The sequence below is a fragment of the Neolamprologus multifasciatus genome, chromosome 10 (assembly GCF_963576455.1).
Source record: "Neolamprologus multifasciatus chromosome 10, fNeoMul1.2, whole genome shotgun sequence".
Taxonomy (NCBI): domain Eukaryota; kingdom Metazoa; phylum Chordata; class Actinopteri; order Cichliformes; family Cichlidae; genus Neolamprologus; species Neolamprologus multifasciatus.
Window position 1 is genome coordinate 11,091,440 of NC_140448.1, and position 11,462 is coordinate 11,102,901.

Consider the following 11,462-nt stretch of genomic DNA (forward strand, 5'->3'; position numbering starts at 1 on the left):
TCGAAAGCACCACGACTGCAGTTTTTGTGTTGGATTTAAAAGGCGCACATGACGCTGTGACGTAGGCTAGAATCATGGCAGCAGTCAATGACGGTCCAGGTGTGGGATTTCTCTCGTGGAAATATGCACATTATTTTTTCCTTTCTATTGGTAGGTGGCACAGTGCACTTGTGGCAAGTAAGCAAGCTAGAAGACTGGCAAAGTTATGGAAGCAACACATTAACAAGAGAATTCTGAGTAAAACCAAAGTTACTTTCCCTAGTAACTAGTTACTTTGAACGTAACGAGTAACTTGAAGTAACTGAGTTACTTTTGATAGAAGTAACTAGTAATGTAACTAAGTTACTATTTTAAAGTAACTTACCCAACACTGGTTATAATGTTAATTGAAGTTTATCAGGTCAGATGACCAATAGATGATAAGAAATATACTCTTACTAATTATTAGAGTTACAAGTACTTTGCTAAGCAAAATTAAATGAGGTTAGGTTGGAACTTGAGACGTTTACATAAAAGGTTCAGTTGGTGATGCATGAAAGAAAATAATTTCTTCTAAAAATCTTTTGGAGAATTCTGATGGTAAGAAATGAAAAATATTCAAAGAGTGAAACTGTTAAAAAAGTGAAGGTTTTGTGCAGCTGGGTGTTGCAGCCCCTTTAGAGGAAAATGTAAACTTGGTTTAATGAGGTTAAAAACAAAACCTGCAATGATCCAGACACATTTATTCTTTCTTTAATCACCACAATAGTTTGAGTTTGTGCTAAAATCTCTTAAAAAGCTGTTTTGAATGATAAGTTTGGCTTTAATGTGTTAAACTTGCATTAGATAAGACAATGTACCACTGAACACAGGAGGGATTATTGCTAAAAATGGGTCTCTGAACACCTCTGTAGATATTCTATTAAAATCATTCATGATTTGTGATCAGTGTTAATATTAAGCATTTATATGATTATTTACTCTTTTGATTAATTGCTGTGATTCAATATGAGACTAAATTTGAGTCTATTCAGAAAACAAGACATTTCTAATTCATCTCAGACTTTTGAGCTGTAGTCTACATTGTAATTATAGTGTACGGTTATTGATTAGAGCAGATGATATGAGACTATCAGGAGAGACTGTTAAAAAGTTATGAGCTGTCTTGATGCAGAGAAAGTGGAGTTTGTCATCCTTGAGCTGCTGCCAAGATAGGCAGCAGGTAGGATTGAATGATGCTCTGGCTCTGTGCTCAAGTTCAGACATAGGCTTTAAGCAACCATGAGCCACTGATAAGCGTGATAGATTAATAAGCATGTATAAAGTGGACTTGTTAAACAGCTCTGATAAGAGAAAGTCAATGAGCACGCAATAAAGTGGACTTGTTAGGGCCAGTTTACCATCAGCCTTGCTAAAGTTGAACTTCATTTGTATTTAAAGACAGACTTTAAAGAAAATTCTTATTTGAAACTGGTGATAAAATCCAGGTCAGACACAGTTACATACAAACATACAGTACACACTACTGCTCAAAAGTCCCTGATTTTAATAAGAAATTGGCTTTAATGTAATATCACATGAAGTTTATCAGTAATGTTTTCACAGCTTTAATCAAATCATTCATCATCCATAAGTTGTGATGGAAAAATGTCTGCAAGTGTGCAGGAGCCCATTTTTAGAGACAATCACTCCTGTGTTATAATGTTAATTGAAGTTTATCAGGTCAGATGACCAATAGAAGATAAGAAATATACTCTTACTAATTATTAGAGTTACAAGTACTTTGCTAAGCAAAATTAAATGAGGTTAGGTTGGAACTTGAGACGTTTACATAAAAAGTTCAGTTGGTGATGCATGAAAGAAAATAAATTCTTCTAAAAATCTTTTGGAGAATTCTGATGGTAAGAAATGAAAAATATTCAAAGAGTGAAACTGTTAAAAAAAGTGAAGGTTTTGTGCAGCAGGTAGGATTGAATGATGCTCTGGCTCTGTGCTCAAGTTCAGACATAGGCTTTAAGCAACCATGAGCCACTGATAAGCGTGATAGATTAATAAGCATGTATAAAGTGAACTGGTTAAACAGCTCTGATAGGAGAAAGTCAATGAGCACGTAATAAAGTGGACTTGTTAGGGAGATTTCGCTGTCAGAGTTAAAACACTCCAACTCAATTTTGATGATAGACACAGCTAAAAAAAATGAGCGTTTTGTTGACACTGATGACATAATCCTGATCAGATACAGACAGACACATGTATACAACACACACTACTGCTCAAAAGTTTGTGGTCAGATTCAAACATTCTCCTTTTATTAATAATTTTCATTTACTTTAACGTAATATAACAAAAAGGTTATCAGAAATGTTTTCACAGATGTGTGTTTAATGAATCATTTATGTAAAATCACCCATGATGCATTAGGAAATGTCTACACAGTTATACATGGGCCCATTTCTAGTAACAATCATTCCCATGTTGACAGATCACATGGTTATAAACCAGGAACACATCTGATTTAATCAGATTACAAACAGAAAATGGGATCATCCATCACAAACTTCGACAATTTACTTTTTTTAATCCACACAATGATTTTGGTTTGTGCTGATATCTTTGGAAAAAGGTTTCTTGACTGACAAGTTGGGATCTAACATTACAAACTGACATCTGGTAGCACGATGTACCAAATGAAAATGGGCCTCTGTAGATGTCATGGTTCCCTTGCCCTCTTTTGCTGGCCTGCTTCTTTTCTCTCCTCTTTCGGTGTATGTCTGTGTTGTTGTCCGTGTGCTTGTCTTTTTTAGGGGATGCTCCTCCACCTTCCTGTCCCTCAGTCACTTGTGAACAATCAGCTGATTACTCGCCTGTTCCTCATGAGGTCTTCATGCTGGCTTCTAAACAACCAGATCATTGCATTACCAAGATAACGTATCATGCCACAATCATGTCACATTTTCCATCAGTTCTTGCTTTTGCTCACTCTCTGTTTCTGTGCAGACCTGTGCAAATCCGCCACCATCTCCTCATTGAACGACTGGCGACCTGTAGCCCTGACCCCCATCGTGAGCAAATGCTTCGAGAAGCTGGTCAGGGACTTCGTTTGCTCTGCACTACCCGACTCACTGGACCCTTTGCGGATGACACTACAGTGGTGGGTCTTATCACCAAAAGTGATGAGACGGCCTACAGGGAGGAGGTCAGCACCCTGACCCACTGGTGTCAAGAGAACCATCTCACCCTCAACGTCGCAAAGCCAAAGGAGTTGATAGTGGACTTCCGGAGGTGCAGAGAAGGACACATCCCCATCACCATCAATGGCGCTGCTGTGGAGAGAGTGAGTAGCTTCCGGTTCCTTGGTGTACATCTGGCTGAGGATCGTACGTGGTCAGGACACATAAACAAAACAGTGAAGAAGGCGCAGCAGCGCCTCTTCTTTCTCAGGAGACTGAAAAGATTCGGCATGAGCCCCCGCATCCTCAGGACCTTCTATCGCTGTGCCATTGAGAGCATCCTCACTGGATGTATCACCACCTGGTATGGCAACAGCACCGCTAACAACCGCAAAGCTCTGCAGAGAGTAGTGCGGTGTTCTGAACGGATAATTGGAGGTGAGCTTCCCTCCCTCCAGGACATCTACAGGAAGCGGTGCCTGAGGAAAGCGGGGAGGATCATCAAGGACTCCAGTCACCCCAGCCATAAACTGTTCAGACTACTTCCATCAGGAAGGAGGTTCTGCAGCATCCGGTCCCGTACCAGCAGACTGAGAGACAGCCTTTTCCACCAGGCCATCAGACTGCTGAACACTTCATAGACACCTCACCTTCACTACTGGAACTTCAACATTATGCGCTCCACACTGTATATAAATGTCACTTGTTTTGCACAATATCCAACTACCAACCTCTGTATATTTTATATATTTTATTTTATTCTTTACTCTATTTCATTTGTAAAATATGTATATATACACACACACACACACACACACACACACACATATATACACACGTAGAAAAACATATTTAGTATACACATTCAGTAATATGCATACACTCTTATATTGTACATATATTTATTCATATAACTCTCAAATTTAGCCATTCTTATATTTTGCTTGTTCTTATGGTATTGTATTTTTGCACACCTCTGTTGCTTGTGAAGCTCGCACACAAGAATTTCACTCGCATGTATTGTACCAGTGTGCCTCCACATGTGATGTGACAATAAAAGTGATTTGTTTTGATTTAAAAGGAGATGGGGGTCAGGGTGTCAGCACCCCTGGCCACTTTACCAGTGTTTTTCCATTGTGGGGGGTTTACTGTAGAAATTGGAGACCAGAGACTATAACTGTAACGGTTGTGTGAAACTCTTCAGATCAGCCTTTAGAGTAGGACTGCACCGGATGCAGTGTGCTGATCTCCAGATGCATCTGTAAGGAAAATGGGTTGTGTGAAATTTGGAAACATCTCTGCGTGATCTCTACCAAGACAAAAAGAATCGGAGAGACCGACGTTGTATAAACAACACTTAGTAGATATTCCACTAAATCTCATTTGTGATTTATGATAAGTGTTACCATTAATTATTTATATTTCTTTACGCTTCTGAATAATTTAGTAAAACATCAAAAAGATTTTTACTGTTGTCAGAAAATAAGACATTTCTAATTCTCTACAAACTTTTGAGCTGTAGTCCAGATTGCAATAATAGTGTATAGTTATTGTTTATAGCAGATGAAACAGAAGTATCAGGACAGGGTGTGAATAAAAGTTATGAGTTGTGTTGCTGCAGAGAAAGTTGTTCACTCTGGTGATGTCTAATGAGTCTAATGGGAGGCTGAGCCTTCAGCTTTCCTGTCCCTGTCCTGTTTAACCAGAAACGCTCTCGTCTTTTAACATTAAACTCATAACTTTCCTTTTTGATCAATCTTAAAACTACAGCTGGATCAGCTGACCCTGTTCCATCCTTTAGTTATGCTGTTATAGGCCACAACTGCTGATTAACTTCCCATCATGCACTGAGCACTTCTGTTTTTTACTCTCAGTGTGTTAATATATCACTACTGCGTGTCAGTAACGTTGGTCCTCTTCCTCCCATCATGTGTTTTGTCCTGTCCTCGTATGCTCTTGATTTGTTTCTTATTTTGTCATTTCTGTCATCGCCAACCAGTTGCTCGTTCTTGAGCCTCATTCTGCCAAAGGTTTCTTAAAAGGATTTTTTTTCCCATCCCACCATCCCCAAGTGCTTGCTCATAGGGTAGCTCCAACTGTCAGAAAAAAGGGCTTTCACATTGCACGGGTTTCTAAAACTCTGTGCCTCTGTTTCCTGTCACACTGACTGTGAGCCTTTACTGTATTTCCAATGTAATTTAGAGAGAGAAACATATGTCAATACTAAGCTGTCAAGAGGCTACTTACAATAATCTGTCTCCTTGAACTGAAACCTGTATACAGTCTGTGATCAGCTGATCTTGATCTGAGGTTTACTGCTTTTTGTGGATTTACACATCTGAATCAAATATGATGTACACAGATGTTTCACGAATTCCATCCCATACACTGTCTTTACACTGTTTAAGCCAGATTTTTACATTGAGGGCTACATACATGCACGAGTGAAAATCTCTGGTGTAAAGTAGTTGAACTGCACATTTCACTTCTGAGCTATCTCAATATTGGAAAAAGAAGTGCAATTTCAACAGTATGTCTCAGTTTTCTCTACATGATAAAAAAAATGCTGTGGTTGCTAATGAAAGAAATCTCTCTTGTCCTTTTGTGCAATAAAAAAATGTAATTTCAATATCCAGGTTGTATACTGCGCTACCATTTTCCTCCCCTGGTGCATGACCTGAAATCAGCTAGTTGTAGCTAAAATGCAAGTGGAACCGATAAGCAGGTGTCTTTATTAAATGTTTTTGTTACTACAAAGTCAAAATGTTATGATGGATGGAAGAAATGACGATATCATTAATTCGATTATACGACATCCGAATCACATTTTAGAGGAAGAGTTCGCACCAAAACAAAATGTTTTCACTTTCCTATGTCCTATAATGTTATGGCTTCATTCTAAGACATCTGCTAAGGAAATGCTGGCCTTCTCTCCAATAAAACTGAAAAAAAGAAAAGATTAAAATGCTAGTTTCTTCATGGCTCTCAAAGCAGCAAAAATCAAAAAATTGAAAAACATCTGTTAAAACTGAGCAGCAATATCTCTTTGCAGAAATGATAAACTGGGGACTTAACACTTAAGGGCGGTTGATTTGGTGGGGTGCTCCAGATAACTGTTTTTGGCATGTAATTGGATTGCACTTTGTCAGGCCTCTACCCTAAGACCTGACCAACACCTGAAGGCTAAGCTTCCGCTGATCTAGCTTTTAGGGTCACTGAGGCACGCAAACCCCCTGCGATGGATCGAGCATTGAAAGAAAGTCAGACACAGGTTAAAGTACAGTGGCCCTGAGAGTTCAAACGGACTGCGACCAGCAGTAAGAAAAATGCTGCAAAAGCACATAAAACACAACGGAAATAGGAAAAAGACAAGAGGAAGGGAAGTGTTTCTGGGGAGACAATAACCTGACGGACCAGTTGCAGGAACCCAAAACATGGTAGGCGTGTTTTATCATCATTCATATGATGATGGATTTTTAGGCTAATAGTCAGGCTAACACACTTACCTCTCATCTTTTCTTTCCTCTGTTTCTTTCCAAAACCAATAGATCCTCCACTTCTTTTAAGTGTCTCCCAGCGCAATTCTTAGCATATTTTGGTTCCTGCAACTATTCCGTCGGATTATTGTCTCCCCAGAAACACTTCCCTTGTGCTTTTGGAAATCTGTTTTTTTCCTATTTCTGCTTTGTTTTTCCTATTTCTGTTGTAGTTTTTCCTATTTCCGTTGTGTTTTGTGTGCTTTTGTAGGGCTTTTCTTATTGCTGGTGTTTTTTTAAGTTGCAGTCCGTTTGGCCTCTCAGGGCCACCGCAGTAGTCCCAAAAAAAGTTGTTTTTTATAGTGTGTGAATGTGTGTGTGAGTGGGTGGATGATTGTGTATAGTGTAAAGCGCTTTGGGGTCCTTAGGACCAAGTAAAGCGCTATACAAATACAGACCATTTACCATAGAACATAAATGACTGGTATCGGAAGAATCGATATTTCAGTATCGATCCGCACATCACTAGGCAGCAGGTAGTGCGGTGGCTGTTCATGGCATGCATGTTTTTTTTGGAATATGTTGAGCAAACGGGTGCAGCTGGCGAAGCTTCAGCTCAAGAGATTATTGTTGACATTTCTGTGATTCTTTTAGGTATTACACTGAATTGGTGAACAAATGTTTACTCTTATTCAAACTGTTTTTGTGCCTTCTCTCAGTTTAGCATCAGGTTTATGAACTCGCTAGCTAGCCATTATTAGCCTAGCTTTCATATCACCGGTCCTCTGCGTGCATGCTGCTCCTTCTCAGCTCATCTTACTTAAAAATAACCCCACAGCTTTAAAAACCTTATTTAAACGTCTCTCAGTAAAATTTACTGGGTTTATTTATAGAAAAGTGAGAAGCTAAAAGCTAAGAGCCCAGACGAAAATTTTACGGAAGGTGCAGATGTTAGGTGTGGGGAGTTGATTTCAATCCATATGAACTTTCATAATATATGAACTAAGTAATGATGGGTCAGTCCCGAACAAAATGGCTCTTAGAGCCGGATATTTGACGTGAACGACGCGAGCAACGCAGCTCCTTATCACGAGCCGTGGTTTTTTTTCCCTCTCTCTCTCTTTCTCTCACCCTCTCTCTCGCACTTTTTTCCGCTTCACCCCGCACGTGAGCCTTGTGCTTGCGCTGGGAAGAGGGGGGAGGGGCGGTAGTTACAGTCACAGTAGCACAGGAACAGAGCGGGAGGGAGAGACAGAGGTTGTGTCCAAATTCATGGGCTGCATCCTCCTGAGGCCGTATTTGTAGACGATTACGTCACAGCGACGCACCGAAGGCTGTCCAAATTCGTAGACTCCTCCGAATGCAGCCGACAAATGCGTCCTCCTTTTCCCCGAATTTGAAGGATGGGTCGGGTGTGTCCTTCGTGGCCCACCATATCCCAGAATTCATAGCGCGGCCCAGCCAAGCTCCAGTTTCTGGCAATGGCGGCCGCTACTAAGTTTTAAAATTACTCTTATTAATCTTTCTGGGTCACAAAATAAACTTTTAACATATTTTCAGGCGAGAATGTGGGTGTGTAAACTTCAAATATCTGCTCGGTTTGTCAAGATATCGCATATTTGCAAAAGTGCTTCGATGTTTTCGGTGACGTCTGTCACCCCACCAGCTCGATAGCTTACCGGCCCAGAATTCATTGCACAGAACTTCATTCACGTAACGATGGCGACACAAAAAGATAAACCAGGAGACGAATACACTTTTAAATGTAAGTATATGAAAATCTGGTGGTACAAAAGTTAAATTTTTATAGCGGTTATGTTGTTAGGGTTGTGAATTTGCATAGACTTGTAATATTTATTTAAACAATCTTCATAAAAAGTGTCCGTAAACTAGCTTGTATGGTGGGTCCTGCGGTTTTTCATTGGCGCTTACATTTTTCCCAATCAACTTTTTTGTGATATGTTTATAGGGACCAAAGAGCAAACGGCAGACTTCATTAAAACTAGAGGAGAAAATGATCACCTCTTCACCGGGGTAAAAAATTCAGCAACTGTGGGATGGAGGTACACGAATAAATCAATTTACACATCATATTCATCTGAGTACGGTTTCAATAACCCTCATTCTGTACAGAACCTGTGATGTCCAGACGATATTCCTCTTGTGTTCTGCTGTGAAAACTTTTGGATTTAGGGATTATCATAGTTGTTATGGTTTTCTCTCTTCTCTTATTTTTTTGTGTGCGATCAGGACTATTCTCAAGAAGATGGGCCTCCAAGGGAAAGTCACCCCGTTGCAGGCCGAAAAGAAGTGGGACAACTTAAAGAAAAGATACAAAGTATCTGTCAAGAAGATAATTTTTAAGAATGAAATTTAATAAATGTACATTTACTGAAAGTTGTATTGTTTATATTTGTCTGTCATTTCTGATTTCCTCTGCCTTTAGGATTGCAAGTGTCCAGGGTCAGGTGAGGGAGTCAGTGGGAAGCCCACTGCTGCTACTTGGCCCTGGTTTGGCCTCATGGATGAGGTGATGGGACAGAGGCCTTCCATTAGGCCCCCTGTCCTTATTTCCTCTCTCCCTGAGGACACTCCAGGGCCAAGTACAGCAGTGGGTGACCAAAGCGAGATGGAAGAGGAGACAGATGAGGAAGGAGGTCAGCCAGCAGCAACGAGAAGGAAGAGGAGAAGGGAAAGAGGGGATGAGCTCCTTGAGCTCATCAAAGAGGACATGCAGTACCAAAGGGTTCCTGGACAGTTTAAAAAAAAAAAAAAATACTTCACAGATCACACAAACAGAAAATCTCTGGCAGTGTTGCTGGATTTGCCGAAAGAAGATCAGACATGGATGGGGTGCTGCGACTGTGACCCGTGGTTTGTCTTTTCTGGTCAGAAAGTGGAGAATCGCACAGGGTGGTCTGCAAAGAGTTTTAGGATGCTTCCTCCCTCTGTCCACTGCATCGTCCATCCACGGGTTTGCAGGGCTGACTCAATCGACGGCTGCCACACCACTAAGAGGTTTTTCAGAAATATGCAAACCAGAGAAAGTGGATTCACTACTAGTATAATACTTGTGACTCTGTAGCAGACAACAGTTTGAAAAAGTGGTATTAAAAAAGATGCTTAGATAAATGTTTACTTGCCTGTTAACAGTAGTCATGGTCTGGTGGTACCTCCTCCAGGGCAGACACCTCGGCAGACAGCTGGTCCCGCCACAGAGCACCACTGACTGCCTCCAATCCAGCCTCCCCCTCATCATCCTCTGCTCCATCTTCCTCAGATTTCATCCTCAGGAGCCACAATGTCGCCAGCACTGAGGCAAATGTTGTGGAGGATGGCACATGCTGTTACTACCTGTAGTGATATACATATACACATTATTCTTTCACACACACACACACACACACACACATATATATATATATATATATATATATATATATATACACAATTAATTTGACATTGGGTGGTCACTTACATGAGGTACAAAGGTGTGGTGCACCTCCAGCGCTTGCAGGAAGATGGCCCTGAACCTGTTCTTCATCCCAAAAGCACGCTCTATTATGGAGCGTGCCCTGGAATGATGGCTGTTAAAGCGCTGGCTCCCACACCTTGGACTGGCCTCTTGTAGGGTGTGATGAGGGGGAGTGGACGATGAAGGCATGGGTACCCTCCATCTGCGAGGATGAAATGCCCTGGAGGAGGGTAGACTGACTGTCTGTACAGTGAGCTGTGGCAGAGCACCCTGGAATCATGCACCGACCCAGGCCAGCCCATGTATGTGTCGATGAAGCGGCCCCGATGGTCACAAACCACCTGCAAGATGATTGATGGAAACAGTTTTCTGTTCCTATAGCACTGACCATCAGGGCCACTTGGACACTTGATGCGTATGTGGCAGCCGTCGATTGCACCCACCGCTTTCATAAAGGCTCTGTGGCGTGCCAGCCCTGCAAACCCACGGGACACTACCTCCAGGTCCTCTGGGGTTGTTGGGAGGTGGATGACCTGGTAGCGAATGGCCAACACCTCTTTCGTGACTCGGTGGACGATGTAGTGGACAGTAGAACGGGGCATCTCAAACACTCTTGAGACCACCCTGTAGGATGCTCCACTTGCCACTCAGAAAAGAAACACCATGATCTCAATTGTGGCACCCCATCCATGTCGCCGATCCTGGTTCAGGAGATTTAACAACACTGCCAGAGACTCCCTGCTTAGCCGAAAATCAGGCCTTGGATCCTCCTGGCTAGGGATGGGTACCGGTGTCGTTCTGACATAAACGGTAGTAACCAGACCGAAAAGCAGCGCACATTTCGGTGCTTCATTTCGGTGCTTTTTTTTCCTGAGCTGTGACACACTTTGAATTCTAGCCAATCATTTTACGTTTCCGAGGATAGTAGGCGGGCCCAGGTACGTACGTACTTTTAGAGCAGAGCTACAGATTAAAAATGCCCAAGGCGAAGCAGTCAAAAGTCTGGCTGTACTTCACAGCAAAATATGCAAACTCAGCAGCTGCAACAAGTGCTTTAAGGTGATACTGTGATACTGTCAAAGGAGGTAACACCTCAAATCCGATGAAACACCTGGCGACGCATAGCGTTTTTTTTTTAAAGCAGAAAAATGCGCCGTATTTGATAGCTTGCTGCGAGACCTCACACCGAGCGCATCTCCTGCGGGTGTGGTGGTGACGGATGATGATGGCAGCAGCAGCCGTTCTTCTCTGCGTGAGTAGCTTCATGATGTTCGTGTGTAATTTACCTTCAGTAGGCTAACCACGTTATTACATTAATGCATGTAAGGTGAACTAGCAAACATCATCATAGCTACATGCGGC

At 41.7% G+C, this 11,462-nt stretch overlaps 1 protein-coding gene across 1 annotated transcript; it reads left to right on the forward strand.

The window, feature by feature from the left end:
* The first annotated feature begins 8,584 nt into the window (after positions 1-8,584).
* Positions 8,585-9,710, forward strand: LOC146509635 (uncharacterized). The gene is made up of 3 exons (XM_085174961.1): positions 8,585-8,688; positions 8,876-8,963; positions 9,072-9,710. Exons 1-3 carry the CDS (start codon positions 8,585-8,587, stop codon positions 9,708-9,710), a joined length of 831 nt encoding a protein of 276 aa, XP_085031087.1.
* The last annotated feature ends 1,752 nt before the right edge of the window (positions 9,711-11,462 follow it).